Source organism: Sycon ciliatum, chromosome 6 (assembly GCF_964019385.1).
Source record: "Sycon ciliatum chromosome 6, ocSycCili1.1, whole genome shotgun sequence".
Classification (NCBI taxonomy): domain Eukaryota; kingdom Metazoa; phylum Porifera; class Calcarea; order Leucosolenida; family Sycettidae; genus Sycon; species Sycon ciliatum.
Genome location: NC_088648.1, coordinates 23,218,449 through 23,234,898, shown reverse-complemented (window position 1 = coordinate 23,234,898; position 16,450 = coordinate 23,218,449). Strand labels below are relative to the sequence as shown.

The window sequence follows — 16,450 nt, the reverse complement described above, 5'->3', positions numbered from 1 at the left end:
ATACGAAATTAGCTGTATAGGCTATAATATTTTATTATCGTCAGGAGCACTCCCTCTGCCACGTAAATTTGTTTTTCTTCTTGAATTGACCTGGAACAATGAAGGAAAAGATCAGTGAGGATATTCTCAACGACCTGTGCAGGTAAGAGATTCGTGTGGATTCCCCCATTCTTGTCCTCAGTACAGCTTTCTTGGCACCAGTCTCAGTGATGAAATTCTGCCACACTCTTCCAGAGGTTGAAGAAAAACATAGAAACGTTCTTGTTGAACGGTGTCTGCTGGGATGACAGCTACACCATAGCTCAGAGATTAGAGCATCGCTGGCCTCAAGCGAAGGTCCCTTGTTCGAATCCTGGTGGTGACAGTCAACTTTTTCTTCAGACTTTTCCCTTTTCCATTTTGACTATGGGATTTTCCAAAAATTCAAATTTGATTTGATCATCTTTTTTTATTATTACCGAATCGGTTACTTCGAGACTATGCGCATACGCTCAGACGAGCTTTGAAATGTTCCTCGTGTAATCATCTAAGCACTAGCATAACAAATTCCCCATTTTCAAAAAAATGTTTGCTCAGTGTGCCTCAGAGTGGTATACAATCTAGGGCATGTTCGATTGGTAGGATCGGGATAATCAGGGGTGTAGGAGGGGTTTTGGAAGTGGTACGACCGAAGGTCGGCGCGGCCGAAGGCTGTGTTGGAGGGGGGTGCGGGGGACCTCCCACGGGAAAATTTTGTAAAAAGACACAAAATCCTGTGTTCTGGGAACTTCTGGCACACTTCACACACACTTCTGGCGCAGTGTACATGCAGTCGAGTCGAGTACAGTAGACTCAGTCCGACTGAAGATGCATAACAGATCTACAAGTCTAGAATTAGAAAAAGGTCGAAGTCTGATATCCATGATGCGCATATGCATCGATGGATCCTGATTTTTTATTACGGTTGTGCACGTTCCGGACGGACCACACTTTTCGAAAAGTGGTACGGCCATGGTCGCACCAGTCGTAGCGGGTGCTACGCCCCTGATAATAATAATAATATCTTTATTAGGATGACCCAGAGGCTTGTCGCCTATCAAGGGGTTCACCGCTGTGAAGGATGTACATGTACATGTACACGTATGAGCTAAAGTGAAAGTGGGATCCAGATCTCAGATCCGTCGGATCCTTCAGAGTCAACCGAACACTTTATTCTGGACCTTGACTGTTGCAATGTTGATGAAGTAATAAAATGGCGCTTTAATACAGGTCACCCAAAAGGGCGAAGGTCGTACTCATCGCGCGCGTCGTACGAAAAGTCAACAAGAGTATCTCCATCCACGTGTGCGCGTACCACAATGTGTACAAAAATGATTTTTACCCGCCATATACGCACAAAGGTCACATTTGGATCCGTTGGATCCGGTCAACCCTGCTTCCCGAGGTGGATTGACCGGATCCCAATCCAAACGATCCGGATTCGACCAATTGAAAGGGTGCGAATCCAGTTGATCCAGTTGATCCGGTTGATCTGGATCCCGATCCTACCAATCGAACATGCCCATTGATACTGGACTAAGGTTTTTTTGGAAAGATAGGCGGTGTATGAAACTTCCCTCCTCAACTACAACAATGGTCTCTTTACTACAATTCTAATCCATTTATATACTGGTACTCTACCAATTTATAGTGAAGAAAAAGGACCAAGAAACTACAAGTCACGCTATACTGTCCGCTAACACCACCAGTTACTAAACAATCAGCTCATACTATAACATTGCACGACACTGACCGATCGCATGAGCTGCTTGTTTTGTAACTGGTGGTGTTAGTGGACATTATAGCGTAACTTGAAGTTTCTTGGTCCTTTTTCTTTACTATAAATTTATCCTTGGCTCTCCAACCGAGTCCACTCTGCCAATTGTTTGTGCCTGGTCCATCGCCAGGGTAAAAAAGGATATGGCTATGAACAAAGTTTATTATACTCGCGCTCATGCCAATGTCGCTCGTTTTACGGTTCTTATCTCCACGTTGACTATCCACATACTGTATACGGCCATGGTAAAAATTATCTTTGATTCTCAAGTACGCACGCACCGATTTTTGGCGGCGCACCGACGATTTTTTAAATTTCTATGCATGCATATGCGCGCATGAAAACGGTCAATGCGAAAGGCATGAATCAGGGAGTAGTAAAATACCGGTATTTTTCTACTCCCTGGCCTGAATACGGTATAATAACATGTGACCATGTACATATGTGCGACCCTATCTTTGGAAATAAAAAATTGTGGGAAATAAACTAAAAAATCGCTCGCTCGCACTGATTTTCACAGGTTCAGGACCTGAGAATCAATTTTATTTTTTGCCATGGCCTAAGTACAAATTTTCGTTTGGAATTAACTTTCGTCGGTCAGATTTTATTACTTGGGGCTCCCCGCGTGCTAGTTTGTACGTGAAGTGTGTGTGTGTACAGTGAGGGCTGCGTCCCACCCGCCTGTGTGGATTCACAGGAAGTGTGAGTTACGAAGTCTGAAGAAAATGTTGAACGGTCTCTGCTGGGATGACGACTACACCATAGCTCAGTGGTTAGAGCATCGCTACCTACAAGCGAGGGTCCCTGGTTCGAGTCCTGGTGGTGACAGTCAATTTTTTTCTTCAGACGTTTCCCGTTTGTGTCTTTCCCTCAAACTAGTGAAAATTAACTTTCGCTATATTCGTTAGCGGGCACGAAATAACTAAAATTTGTACCAAACTAAGTTTTTTTCTGAACGTTCGGGGTGACAGACCTCGACCAAAAACGAAACTTAGTACGTAACAAGCCTGCTGGTGGAATGAAATAACGAAGGATTTCGTGAACGAAAATTTGTACTTTATGCACAGTAAATAAAGGGTAGGCGGTACTTTTGCACCGCACTGCAGAGCGTTTCTTCTTTGTGTTGCCGTTTGGTGCCGTGTTTGTTCTCCCACCGCGCTGCACAGTCGGTTCCTGATCAACCTGCCCAAAGACGTGAAGGATGACACGACACAGCTGTTCTTCTACATTGAGATGGCTTACTGGTACTACTTGGACCTGTACGTTGAGGAAGATTCCGCCACTCTGCCCAGACTGGACACGAAGAAATTTGCCATGCGGAGTATCCTCTTGACATTCGTTGTAAAAGCGGGTTGCGGATAATACAACGTCATGTGCACGCACCTGGGGCCGGCGGGAATCCTACCTCTCCCCGCCCCAGAGCAGGGTACCTAAACCTCGCCACCACTGCCACGATTCAGGCTGTGCGTGCTTCCCCTAGCTGCATCTCATGTTTGGTATTTAAGTGGTCTTTGTAAAAACAAAACAAAAAAAAACAAAACAGTGATCTCTTTATAATCCGGTACCAGCACTTATGCTACGGAAGTTCTGCTGGATTAGGGAGCTGGGTGCTGTAACATGAAATCTGATGTGCTGCTGCAATGTGCATGAAAAGCACATTTTTTGGTTGCTGAAAATTATGCTGGTTCATACTTTATTGTGGGTGCTGGTTTCTAAAGCGCTGGGTTAAAGAGGGACGGCTGAAGTGCTGGATTGACCCTTTCAGTGCCAAGGACGAGATAACTCGTCCTGAAACAACCACCCTGAATGGCCAAGGACGAGATAACTCGTCACGCACACGGAGCATATAGAAACGAGCATAGACCACTGTACAAACAGCTATAACTTCGGTCTCCCTACTTCAAATTGAAACAATGACAGCTCATTGGAAAGCTATTGAACACTGCTTTCCAACGATGTATCATTCGATATACTGTACAGGCAGAACATTTTGTCGGTAAATAATTTCGGCCAACTCCAAAGAAAGGGAGTTCGTCCGGTTGTAAATTTCGTCCATGGACCATAAGAGTGTTGTGAAAAGCTGAACTAATCGACATTATGATGAAGAAAGGAAAAGGACAAAATGTTACGAGTATGACAAACTGTCCATCAACGTAACCTGATCTTATACAGTCAGCGAGTGCGACAAAATGGCACAAAACTGACAAGGAGTACTGAGACATTCGGCAACCTGACACCTATTCTTCATCATAACTATATTGGCTCACCATCAGAGTTCTAATCGACATTAGTCCGACATTTAATTTAGTCCGAAAGCTCCTTGGACGAAAAAGACGAAATTTAATTCCAGACGAATATTTCTGCTTTAAATAGCCGTCCATAATTATCGATCTTTTACACTGTACATGTACATGCACACCGAACACTGTAAAGTAGCCATTGGCGGATAATGCTGGAAATAATCAAGTTGACCTTGACTGACGACTTGTTAAGTTTTTCGCTACCTGCCATACTTGACGCCGAAGTTGCCCGAAATCGATCAGATCTACGAGAGGTGGAAGGAGTTCAAGAAGCGAGTACCGTGCCATGGAGCTATTCTCATGAACCATGATCTTACCAAGGTGAGCTGCCATGGCAACTGGTATTCTCACTAGAGATACCGTAGTTCCCCGAATATATGTCGCTCCTTTCTTGTGCTAAACTTCAGGGGCAAAGAAGGGAATGCGACTTACAATTGAATGCGACCTCTTACTTACCGTAAAGTCGTGTATAAAAGCCGCGGCTTATGTGACTTTCTGGGTTGGGAAATTTTGCAGGCTTCTATATGAGACAGGCTTCTATACAATACATGTATCTCTATGTATGTCAACACTAAAGCCAGGCTTATGTGCCGACAGTGTATCTTGAAAACCAGGCTTCTATATGAGACAGGCTTTAATACAAGACACTACAGTATTTGATTGTATTGAAACAATATGGTTCAAACCTGAAAATGGGTGTACGACTTTTAATCGGGAGCGACTTATAATCGCGGAAATACAGTAGATGGGCAGACAGAGAGGTGGGCGGATAGGAAAGAGACTGACGTAGGCAAACATAGACAACTGGACAGAAACTCGGGTACAGACACAGAGGGACAGCAGCGCATTTGCAGACAGAGAGACAGAAGTACATTGATAGAGACACAGGAGTGACAGAGTGAGGGAGGCAGAGATAGAGACAGGCAGAGTGAGAGAGACAGAGATAGAGAGAGACAGGTAGAGATTGAGAGGCAGAGTGAGACAGGCAGAGATAGAGAGACAGGGAGAGGCAGACACAGACACACAGAGAGAGAGAGAGAGAGTGTGTGTGTGTGTGTGTGTGTGTGTGTGTGTGTGTGTGTGTGTGTGTTTATGTTTGTGTGTGTGTGTGTATGTGTGTAAATCACTTCAAATAGCTGTATGGTGTAGACCAGGCTGAATAGTGACAGTCAATTCTTTAGCCTTGCAAGCTGTTGAATGGTGCAATCCCAGCACAAGTTGCTATGGCTTCTGCCGTAGCATTGCTATCATCGCCTCCGGCGATGGGCGTCAAAGGTCAATGTCTGTACGCGTGTGCGTGCTGGTACGGGTGTGGGTACGCATTTGTGTCCATGCATGGGTGCGTGTTTTGAAAACTTGTTGTTTTTGTCAAGTGGAGGATAATCACATGGGCGTGTTGTAATCGTGTCATGTTTGTTCTTGTTTTGTGTGTGTGTGTGTGTGTGTGTGTGTGTTTGATCCAGTGCGTTCTTGTGGAAAGCTACTACAACGGTAATTGGATGTTTCCTCGCGGCAAGGCCAACAAGGATGAGTCAGCATTGTACTGTGCAATCAGAGAGGTTTGTTCTATTGCTTCTCGTTAGGTCTGATTACTTAGTGTGCAAGCAATTGTGATTGCGTGCACACATGCACACGCATGTGCAAACACACACGCACACATACACACACACACACACACACACACACACACACACACACACACACACACACACCTCAGACCTCAGACCTGCCCATCGCGGAAGCGATGATAGCGAACAGCTATGTTAGACATAGCAACTTGTGCTGGGATTACACCATTCAACAGCTTGCAAGGCTGATGAAGTGACCACACACACACACACACACACACACGCACACACACACACACACACACACACACACACACACACACACTTGCGCATACACCCAAACGAGGGTAGAGGCACGCACGTGGCAGGTTGGCTGCACTGCATGAGATAGTGAATGAGTACAGTGCTGGTGTTACAGTAAAACCTGTGACTAACGACCATCCCTTGGGGCCAGAGAAAGCGGTCTTTAGTGGCAGGTGGTCCTTAGTTAGAGGTTTCCACCGCCCAACCATGTATGAATGTGAGACCGTCCGTGCCTGGTGAAGTGGTCTTTAGTGTCAGGCTGGTCGCTAGTCATGGTGGTCTTTAGTTACAGGTTTTACTGGATTACTGAGCACTGACCAGGGAGTCGTAAAGTGCCGCCAGAGCGCCCCACCAACTCGCCCTTTCGTGGTCGTGCTGTGGAGGTGGTGTCCTGTCTGAAGGTCGTACGACACGTACCTTGTACACACATTGCACGCTGGGCAGTCAATCTAGACTCAGTTTACCGCCGAGCCCCACACAAAAACATGCTAAGTGTGACCTCAGTAAGCACACTAGGGCTCTCACACCGTACAAACTTCGTTGCACTCTGCCATACGAGTTCTCTTTCCCTGGCTGTAAAATCAAGGCGGGGCGCTCTCGTGAGACGAGGCTCTCCGGCGGTACTTTACCGTACCGTCTACTGTAAACCGTGAAATTATTGCGATGGTCTAATTTCTGTAAAATTCGCGACCGCGTGGAAATCGCGAAATTTAGAAAGCGCGAAAAGGAGATGCATGAACGGTTTAGCAAGAATGCCACCGGTTTAGCAAGAATGCCATTCTGCAATCGCAAAATTAAAACCTCGCAAACCTGTCCGGATTCTGAAAGCGCGAACTAAAAACGCCGCAAAAATGTCACGCTTTGCAGTATACAGGGTCACGACACGCGCATATACACAGGCACATGCACTCATCCATCTGTGAACTTGTCAGCCACAGTCACACTGTCACCAACAACATTGTTTAACGTTGTTACGGGTTGAGGAGGGGACTGATTTTTAACATTTGTATAACATTGTTACGGGCTGAGGAGGAGACTGCTTACCGTATGTCCGCACCTTTAAAGCCGTGGCGGTATATTTGATTATAAAGCCAGTCTCAGTTATAAAGCCATGGCTTCAAACTTCCAGCCCAGCAGAAAGGGTGAACAAGTGGATGTAGATTGAGATTTCAGTGTGTACTTTGACTTTTACAGCATGGCGTAGTGGGTGAGTCATTTTGCATCTAAAATAGCTAGGAAAGCAGTGGTGTTTCAAATATAAGGCCATGGCTTTAAAGGCGCTGACATACAGTATAGCATTGTTTGTATAACATTGTTTGTATAGCATTGCTACAGGCTGAGGAAGAGACTGATTTTAACATTGTTTGTATAGCATTGCTACAGGTTGAGGAGGAGACTGGTTATAGCATTGTTTGTATAACATTGTTTGTATACAGGTTGAGGAGGAGACTGGTTATAACTTTGCCCCTTTGGCACGTGAGAACGACTTTCTGGAACAGAGGGACAGCACAAACCGCCTTGTCAGGCTCTACTTAGTGCCAGGTGTATCCACATCGGAACACTTTGCGCCCAAGACACGCAACGAAGTGAAGGTAAGGGGCAACTGTGGTGATAACTTAGTTAGGCTCCCATCTGTGTGTGTGTGTGTGTGTCTGTGTGTGTGTGTCTGTGTGTATGTGTGCGCGTGTGTGTGCGCGTGGATGTGTGCTTGCTCAGGATGTGTGCTAATGTGTGCCAACAAGCTTCTGTGTCTCTGCCATGTGTTTGCTGACTCTTTCCTTCTGTCTCTCTCTGTCTGTCTCTCTCTGTCTCTCTCTCTCTGTCTCTCTCTCTCTGTCTCTCTCTCTCTCTCTCTCTCTCTCTCTCTCTCTCTCTCTCTCTCTCTCTCTCTCTCTCTCTCTCTCTGTCTCTCTCTCTCTCTGTCTCTCTCTCTCTCACCCTCTCTTTCTCTCTCTCTCTCTCTCTCTCTCTCTCTCTCTCTCTCTCTCTCTCTCTCTCTCTCTCTCTCTCTCCCTCACGCGGTGTATTCTCAGGGGATTCAATGGTTCGACATCGATTCCTTGCCCACTGGGAAGAATGATCACGCTGCGTTCAAGAAGAGCAAGATGTCCCCCAGGAACTTTTTCATGGTATTCGGATACGTTCGGTGAGTTTCTTTGAGAAATAGTCAAGTTGCCCTACCTTTCCCGACATCAAGGGTACATAACGAAGAGTGTGCAACTCCTATCTTGAGCTGCGATAGAATGTTTTAATTGCGTCATTCTTTGGCAGAAGTATGATCAAGTGCGTATGCTTTCCTGCGCTTGTTTTGTAGATACGGTGAGAGTTCATCAGGTTCAGGACTCATCGATCTATCGTGCACTGTTCTGTTTTGACTGTTGCAGCTGTGGTGTACAAATCCGTTGTACTTTGATCTCTGGCGACGCATGATGGTATCAGGGAGCCAAACAGACGCCCAAAGACTGATGTCATAAAAAAATATCCGCCGTGGGCTGGGGGATCGTCGAGTTGTGCACTCTTGGTTATGTACTCTTGCTGTACTCTTGCCGACATGAACCTCTTGGTACAGGTCCTCCCTCGTTAGTAGATCATCTCGGGGCCATCGAAAAGGTTATCCTATAACGAGACGCATCTTGTAACAGGACTTTCAATTAAAGATGCAAGACTCACTGATACATACTTACATGGGGTACCCTCAATACAGCATAAATTATCGACGCTTCAACTCGTTAGAAGATATAGAAAATCTTCAATGAAGATGTTCCTTTGATTCAAAAGATCGTCCATATCTACGAATACACAGATAGAATGCGTTGTGTGTTTCTGCTTTATCCTATGTGTTTGGGCCTTGGTCCTGCATGGCCAGTTTTATCTTATACTGAGGGTTTGGCACTCCAGGGACCTGGGCAGAGGGTCGTTATAACGAATTTCATCTACTAACCAATTATGTTGTAACCGGACCTGTAAACAGTTGTATAGACCACGTTTCACCAGGGGATTTCAGATTTCAATTTACTAGCGGGGTTTATGTACTAGCCGGACTTGTTATAATGAGGGAGGACCTGTAGTTAGTGTTCTGTGACAAAGCACAGGAAGATTGCCAACTAAGCGGTCCACGTCAGCGAGTACACGACCGTACTGGAAAACCGTGAGCCGGGCGGCTTACCCTCCCCTCCTCTTCCCATAAGCCCATCATTGCACAATGACGTAATCTGTACGGTCAACACCCACACACAGCCACCTGGACATGGCTGTGTGTGGTGTTGAACAGTGCATTGACGATCCCAGCATACTCACATGCTTTACTTATGCTATCCCCGTATCTGGCAATGCGCAATGGGCTTGTTATTACCTCTGGCAGTCTTGTCTTTTGAGACATTTCATGTGTTTGTTTTCATTTGGTGAAGTGTCCTCCCGTTTGATGCCTTCCCAGCCTGAATCGTGGAAAAGGAACGTGTGGAACGGTGTGGTTTTAGCTTCTTGTTTTGTGAAATGTGTGTTTCGCCGCGCACAGCAACCTGCGCAAGTGGATTGCGGCGCATCGTGGTGAGATCCTCCGCCAGCAGGCACGCTCTCGCTCACGCCATCCGCTCGGCGCCGGCCCCGCAGCCTCCGGCGTCTTGACGACACAACAACAACAACAGCCCCAGCAGGTCAGTGGGGCGGGCACAATGGACGGTGCCAGTGCCAGCTTGCCGCCGAGCATGATGGACAGCAGCAGTCTGGAGCGCTCGCTGCTCGCCCAGCAGCCAGTCGCTCAGCCCACCGCCGGTGCTCGCCCGTCGTCAGCCGTTGCCGCCGGCGACTCCGCTCATTCTAGCGCCGCCGCCGGCGTCATGGCACCCGTGCCAGCGCCGGGCGTGGTATTCGGTGGCCTGATGACGACGGCTAGCGATGTCACCACTGCCACCCCCACCTCCGCTGCTATGACCCACGTGTCTTTGTTAGAGCGTTCAACCATGGCCTCAATGCCAGCAGCAGCAGTGCCACTGGCAAGCACTCTCCCGCCCGGTATCAGAATGGCCAGTGCTGGACAATCTACTGCCTGTGAGTTGACGCGTTCTTTTGGACTTGGACTCTGTGTAGGGGGTTGGGGGGGGGGGGGCTTCGCGCATTGCATTGCAGGAGCAGTGCGGTACTACTGCTGCAGACGCTGCTGCTGCTATTCAACAAACGTACAGGCCGTGTTCCTTGTCAATGAGCCTCGTAGCTCAATAGCCTGGCTTCCCAGTGTGGTGTGTGCGTGCACGTGCCAACTAGAAGGAGACAAACAGATACACGCACACACATACATCCATACATATCGTGGGTGAGGGAGGGAGGGGGAGGCAGACAGACAGACAGACAGAGCATACCACAATTGCAGTATCTGTGACATAACTGTTCATAACTCCCATCTTTCTTGCACCCACCAGCCTTAGCAGCTGACCCCGTACCTTGTTTCTCTTTCCTCTGCTTGTTGTTTTTCTTCTTCTTGCAGCACCGCGCCTTCCTCTTCTTACTCCCAGTTCAATGTCCACGGACACTACTCCATCATTAGCGCCGTACCAAGTTTCAGCAGGGCAGCTTTCACACGCACATCTCGGAACTACTGCCACTTCTGCTGTGCATGCGGCGAGCCCTGTGCACACAGTAAGTCTTGTGTGGTGATGCTGGTGTTGGAATTGTGGCACAGTGAATTACCTGACAGTTTGGCAACACGCACACACACGCACCCCCCCCCCCCCCCCCCACACACACACACGCGCGCGCACACATTCTGGTAAATGTCCAAGTCACCTGGGCTCGTGCAACTCTCGCTGTGTCTCTCACCGTTAGAGCACTCTGACTTTGATGCGTTTAGAGCCGGTCAGAAAAGGCTTTGCTGTCAACAAGACTTCTTTGCGGTCGGTACAACCAGTCACTCTGATCTCAGCGGATCAGACTTAAAGGGGAAGTTAAGGCAAAAATTAAAATTTCACCAGTTGTAGTCTTCGGAGTGCTGAGTCGAATGGTCGTGGTTCGAGGAAGCTGAGACGCTCCCTTCCTACTTGAATCCCAATCGAACTCGCGTACTTCCACCGAAACTGGGTGACTGCGCCCTACTAGATGGGGATTTGTATGCAAAATGTCACTAAAAGCGCCATTTCATTCTTATAAAAGAACGGATGACCGCGATTGGCCCATATGTTGTAGTCTTTTGAACGCTGAGTCGACTGGTTTTGGTCCGAAAAGGCTGCGATGCGGCGTTCCTCCTTTATTCCCAATCGAACATGGTTGAACAAGCGGTCACGTGCTCCTGCGTACACCAGTCACCTGGTCACCGTGCCTGCAGGGTACAACTTACTAGCCTGTTTGACCTTTTTTGGGTGCAGTCCTGTCACTCGAGTTGAACTCGAGTTGAACCTTGGTGTGAAAGTTGTCACCTGCTGGCGTGGTGACCAGGTGATTTGGGCACCCAGGACCACGTGACCGCTTCTTCAACCATGTTCGATTGGGAATAAAGGAGGAACGCTGCATCGCAGCCTTTTCGGACCAAAACCAGTCGACTCAGCGTCCAAAAGACTACAACATATGGGCCAATCGCGGTCATCCGTGCTTTTATAAGAACGAAATGGCGCTTTTAGTGACATTATGCATACAAATCCCCATCTAGTAGGGCGCAGTCACCCAGTTTCGGTGGAAGTGCGCGAGTTCGATTGGGATTCAAGTAGGAAGGGAGCGTCTCAGCTTCCTCGGACCACGACCATTCGACTCAGCACTCCGAAGACTACAACTGGTGAAATTATAATTTTTGCCTTAACTTCCCCTTTAACGAGGTCGAAACCGCGAGCTGTGCGGAGATTGAGTACTTTTGTATGTACCATGAAACCTGTCTAAGACGACCCGCTCAAGGGACCTTCGAAACGTGATCTCTGTTACCAGGTGGTCTCCTTATCCAGGGTCATTTGACTGGAAATAGCATCCCTTGGTCGCAGTGGTCTCCTAGGACAGGTGACCGGCTTTATCCGAGTGATCGCCTTGACAGGTTTTATTGTGGTTGAGTAGGCTCGTAGTGCGGGTATTGTCTGACCGTCTGAAATAAACGATCTGGTTTTTGTTTTGTGCCTCTTGCCCGTTTCTTCCTCTTCGATCAGGCTATCTCATCGTCGGCCGTGTCCTCTTCCCAGCCCCTGCTGCCCTCACAGCTGGTCGCCCAGCACCCAGCTCCTGTCGTCGCCGCCGGTCTCACGGTCCAGCAGCAGCAGCAGCTGGGAGCTCCGCAGCATCAGGCCGGCCAACAAATGCCACCGCTCCTGGCCTCGCAGCAGCATGTCTATCATCAAACCCAGCAGCTAATTCCTCCCCAACCGATGACGCAACAGCAGCAAGTACCCTTGATACCAGCTAACCAGCAGAGAGGTATTTCGCCATCGATGCCACCGTTAGAAACTATCCAAATGCCGAAGCAGGGCCAGGCCACTGAGGACCACCGAATTCCACACTCGCAGCAGTCGGCAATGTCACAGCGAGTGCAGTACCAGCAACCAGGTCCATGGCAGCCGCACCAAGCTCAGCAACTGCCTCCCGGTCTCGTTGCTCTCCCGGTGAGTGTGTGTGTTTGTGAGTGTGGGCGTGTGTGGGCGGGGTGGGGGTTGGGTTGGTGCGTGCGTGCGTGCGTGTGTGTGTGTGTGTGTGTGTGTGTGTGTGTGTGTGTGTGTGTGTGTGTTGGGCATGTATGTGTATGTGCGTGTATATGAATGTACATGTGCATGTATGTGTGCATGTATGTGTGCATGTATGTGTGGGTGTGGTGCTAGTGCAGCGTAGCCCGTGGCACTATTGTAGCCCGCGGCACTATTGTAGCCCGCGGCACTATTATAGCCCGCGACACTATTGTATCCCGCGACACTATTGTAGCCTGCGGCACTATTGTATCCCGCGGCACTATTGTATCCCGCGGCACTATTGTATCCCGCGGCACTATTGTAGCCCGCGACACTATTGTAGCCCGCGGCACTATTGTATCCCGCGGTACTATTGTAGCCCGCGACACTATTGTCGCCCGCGGCACTATTGTATCCCGCGGCACTATTGTATCCCGCGGCACTATTGTAGCCCGCGGCACTATTGTAGCCCGCGACACTATTGTATCCCGCGGCACTATTGTATCCCGCGACACTATTGTAGCCCGCAGCACTATTGTAGCCCGCGGCACTATTATAATCATGAGGTGTCGTATTTCTCTGGCCAGGACTACGTACCAGAAGGAAGTGTTGCTGCTGTGGGGACTCCAGCAACAGAGCAATGTCAATTTTTTTAATTGATTATGTTCTTTTGCGCATGATGTACTCTGTTCCATGTGTGCAACAGCAGCCACAACAACAACAACAACAACAGCAGCAGCAGCAGTCAATGACACGGGCTCCACCCCAGCAAGCGCCCAGCCCCGCTCGTGCTCCGCGCCCATCCAGCCGAAACACCTCGTCCACGCCGTCCAGTGTCCCTAGCCAGGCCTCGCCGCCGGCATCGCCACTCCGCACGGGCGGGGAGCGGATGCGGATTACAGACCTCACTCAGTGGATTCTGAAGACGGCTCAAGGGAACAGTGGCACGCCATTGACGCTTCCCCCGGTCGAACGTACGTTGAAATGACTCTGTGTTGTAGGCATATAGCCAACAGTGTGTTTCTGCTTTCTAATGGTCACGGTGTGTGCCTGGCTTTCAGTTCCACACGGTCCACATTTTTCTTCCTCTTTTTCTTCGCCTTTCTGGGGTCTTTGGCTATTTGTGTGGAGTGGGTATGCATGTAATCCACTGGTCCCCCATGGCTTTTGCCGGCTGCAACTGCCCTTTCGCTCTTGGGCAGAGATTTGTGACCTTACTTGTCGGGCATGGTAACATCTTCTAGATTACGTTTGGTATAGCATGCTTACCAAGAGGTTCAGGACGGCTCATGATGGAGTTTCGAATCGAGGCCAAGTCTGCAACGATTTGCCTGTGCCTTCGACGTGCGTCTTGAGCGTATCCATATGTTTTCCGCAAGGCAAGAAGAGTTTGCTGCTGACAAAGAGGTCCTGATATGTGTGCGTGTGCGTATGTGTGTGTGTGTGCGCGCGTTTGTGTGTGCGCGCGCGCGCGTGTGTTCTGCAGTAAAACGATCTAACCAGCTGTACAACTTCACGTTCAACCGGCGTGACATCATGGCCGCGTACGACAAACCTGTCAAGCAGCCCAGGCACCGATCCTCGTCGCAGTCAGCGCATCCAGACGAGCAGTACTACAGAGCACTGGAACAACAACATCAACAACAGCAGCACCAGAGACAGCAGCAGCAACACAGGCCGCAGCCAGCACAGCACCAGACGAATACACCACGGCGTACCGCCAGCCGGCAGGGCGCTGGAAGTGGCGGCGGACAAACGCGGCGTTCTACGCCCCATCGAGCGTGAACTGCCGTCGTAGCGCGTGTTCTCAATACCTAATGAACCTGGGTGTCTGCCCGCTGAAGTGTGGTGTAGCAAGGCAAGGTCTTGCTAAATACACTCGTATTGAGGTGTTCTGTTACGGTCTGGTGTGCTGCCAGCATGTGTGTGTGTGTGTGTGTGTGTGTGTGTGTGTGTGTGTGTGTGTGTGTGTGTGTGTGTGTGTGTGTGTGTGTGTGTGTGTGTGTCTGTGTCTGTGTGTCTGTGTGTCTGTGTGTCTGTGCATGTTTGTGTGCATGTTTGTGTGCATGTGTGTGCATGCACGCACCGGCACGTGCAAGTGTGTGTGTGTGTGCATGCGTGCGCACGTGTGTCTGTATCCAACCTGTCGGTATCTGTGTGTGTCCAATTCAGTGCCACTCTGACCTTGCTCCTCCTGTGCCGATTCAGTGTTATCCGCGAAGATGGCGTTGTTGTTGTTTTTTTTTGGTATGCGTGAAATATTTTTCCTCACTGGCTGCGTCCTGCTGTTCTGCTGCCCACCTCAGACTTGACTTTTAGATAATTGTCCTTCCCACTGCGTTTGTGGCAACACTCTAGTCCCTTAGTCTGGTGGGCGAATAGTCGTTTTCACCGCACAGCACATCATTCAGCTTTGCTGCTGTCCACTGTATGTGTATGCGTCTTGCCCATTCAAACCGTGTGCTATGTCTGGCTTATTTTGACAAAAAAAAACTTTTAGGTTTTTTAACAATTCTTGTGATCGGCACTGTGTCTACTTTTTTTCTCTCTTTTTATTATTAGTAGTTGACTGAGCTGCTGCTCGTAGTTTCTATGTAACCATACTCTCCATCTGTGTGTGTGTGTGTGTGTCTCTCTCTCTCTCTCTCTCTTTCTCTCTCTCTCGCTCTCTCTCTCGCTCTCTCTCTCTCTCTCTCTCTCTCTCTCTCTCTCTCTCTCTCTCTCTCTCTCTCTCTCTCTCTCTCTCTCTCTCTCGCTCGCTCTCTCTCTCTCTCTCTCTCTCTCTCTCTCTCTCTCTCTCTCTCTCTCTCTCGCTCGCTCTCTCTCTCTCTCTCTCCTCCCTCCTCTCTCTCTCTCTCTCTCTCTCTTTCTCTCTCTCTCTCTCTCTCTCTCTTCTCTCTCTCTCTCTCTCTCTTCTCTCTCTCTCTCTCTCTCTCTGGTTTCCCCAACACCCTGCATAATTGTTACTCATAGTTTTCATTTGCCAATGGCAATGGCTGGGCACAGTTCTCACTGAGTCTATTAATTGCTTGCTCTGTCTGTACCGTGTGTCTGGCCGCCTCTCATTTGTTATCTGTTGTATAATGTGTACCTGACTGCTGTGATTTTCGTCATTCTGTTCTTCAGAGTTTTCCTCATCCTGTTGAAGTTCAATCCCTCTGCTCTCTATGCTTTTCGTAATCCCCGCTCTGTCTTTCTCTATTTTCTGTTTGTGCACTGTCTTTTTTCCTGCCATGCGTCTCAGGTAGTGCGCCTTGTCTTTCACTTCTTTGGTGTTTAAAAGTCTGTGTGTGTGTGTGTGTGTGCGTGTGTGTGTGCGCGCGTGCGCGCGTGTGTGTGGTATCGTATGTGCATGTGTGTGTGTGTGTGTCCGGCCCCTCGTATGAGGCGACATGTGACCGTTTTACGGCAATGTTCAAGGACAGGACAGGTGTCCGCTCACGATATTCTGTACAGTTCAGTGTTCTGTTACATGTTGGATTGCATGCCAGTCCTGGTCTACTCCTCATGTTTACTACATTGACTATTGAATTGATATCCGGTTGTCACTTGTGCTTGGGTCTGCAGCTATGAATTGCTTGGACAGTGGCCAGGCCAGAAGGGTGTCGTGCCAGCACCGTACAGGTAACTGGGAGTTGAGATGAGGAGCCTTTATCGACAGCGCGAATGATATCACATGATGTTGTGCTTGATTGAGTTGATGTTCATGGTGGACGGTGCCAAGAGTATATGAAAACCAGAGTGTGCAGCTTGGGGGCCTTTTCTGCTATGGCCCATGGGTGTCTGTCACGGCAGAATTCCGTGATTACATCATAATTATTGCTTTGGCGCAGATCTGAGGTGGGAAATGGCGTAGTG

The 16,450-nt window shown here is 48.9% G+C and overlaps 1 protein-coding gene across 2 annotated transcripts in view; it reads left to right on the top strand.

The window, feature by feature from the left end:
- Positions 1-15,415, top strand: part of LOC135819737 (serine/threonine-protein kinase Wnk-like) — a 15,593-nt gene extending 178 nt beyond the window's left edge. Inside the window, exons 1-11 of one of the 2 annotated variants that reach the window (XM_065332996.1) lie at positions 1-142; positions 2,962-3,116; positions 4,289-4,416; positions 5,559-5,654; positions 7,403-7,558; positions 8,000-8,112; positions 9,481-10,013; positions 10,447-10,598; positions 12,083-12,532; positions 13,302-13,566; positions 14,079-15,415. The exon at positions 1-142 is cut by the window's left edge and continues 178 nt beyond it. In XM_065332996.1, coding sequence (XP_065189068.1) covers positions 99-142; positions 2,962-3,116; positions 4,289-4,416; positions 5,559-5,654; positions 7,403-7,558; positions 8,000-8,112; positions 9,481-10,013; positions 10,447-10,598; positions 12,083-12,532; positions 13,302-13,566; positions 14,079-14,377 — 2,391 coding nt within the window. In that variant the 5' untranslated portion in view covers positions 1-98 and the 3' untranslated portion in view covers positions 14,378-15,415. Of the gene's footprint in view, positions 143-2,961; positions 3,117-4,288; positions 4,417-5,558; positions 5,655-7,402; positions 7,559-7,999; positions 8,113-9,480; positions 10,014-10,446; positions 10,599-12,082; positions 12,533-13,298; positions 13,567-14,078 lie in introns of both variants that reach the window. The other variant, XM_065332995.1, reaches the window with a different exon arrangement.
- Positions 15,416-16,450: the final 1,035 nt, after the last annotated feature.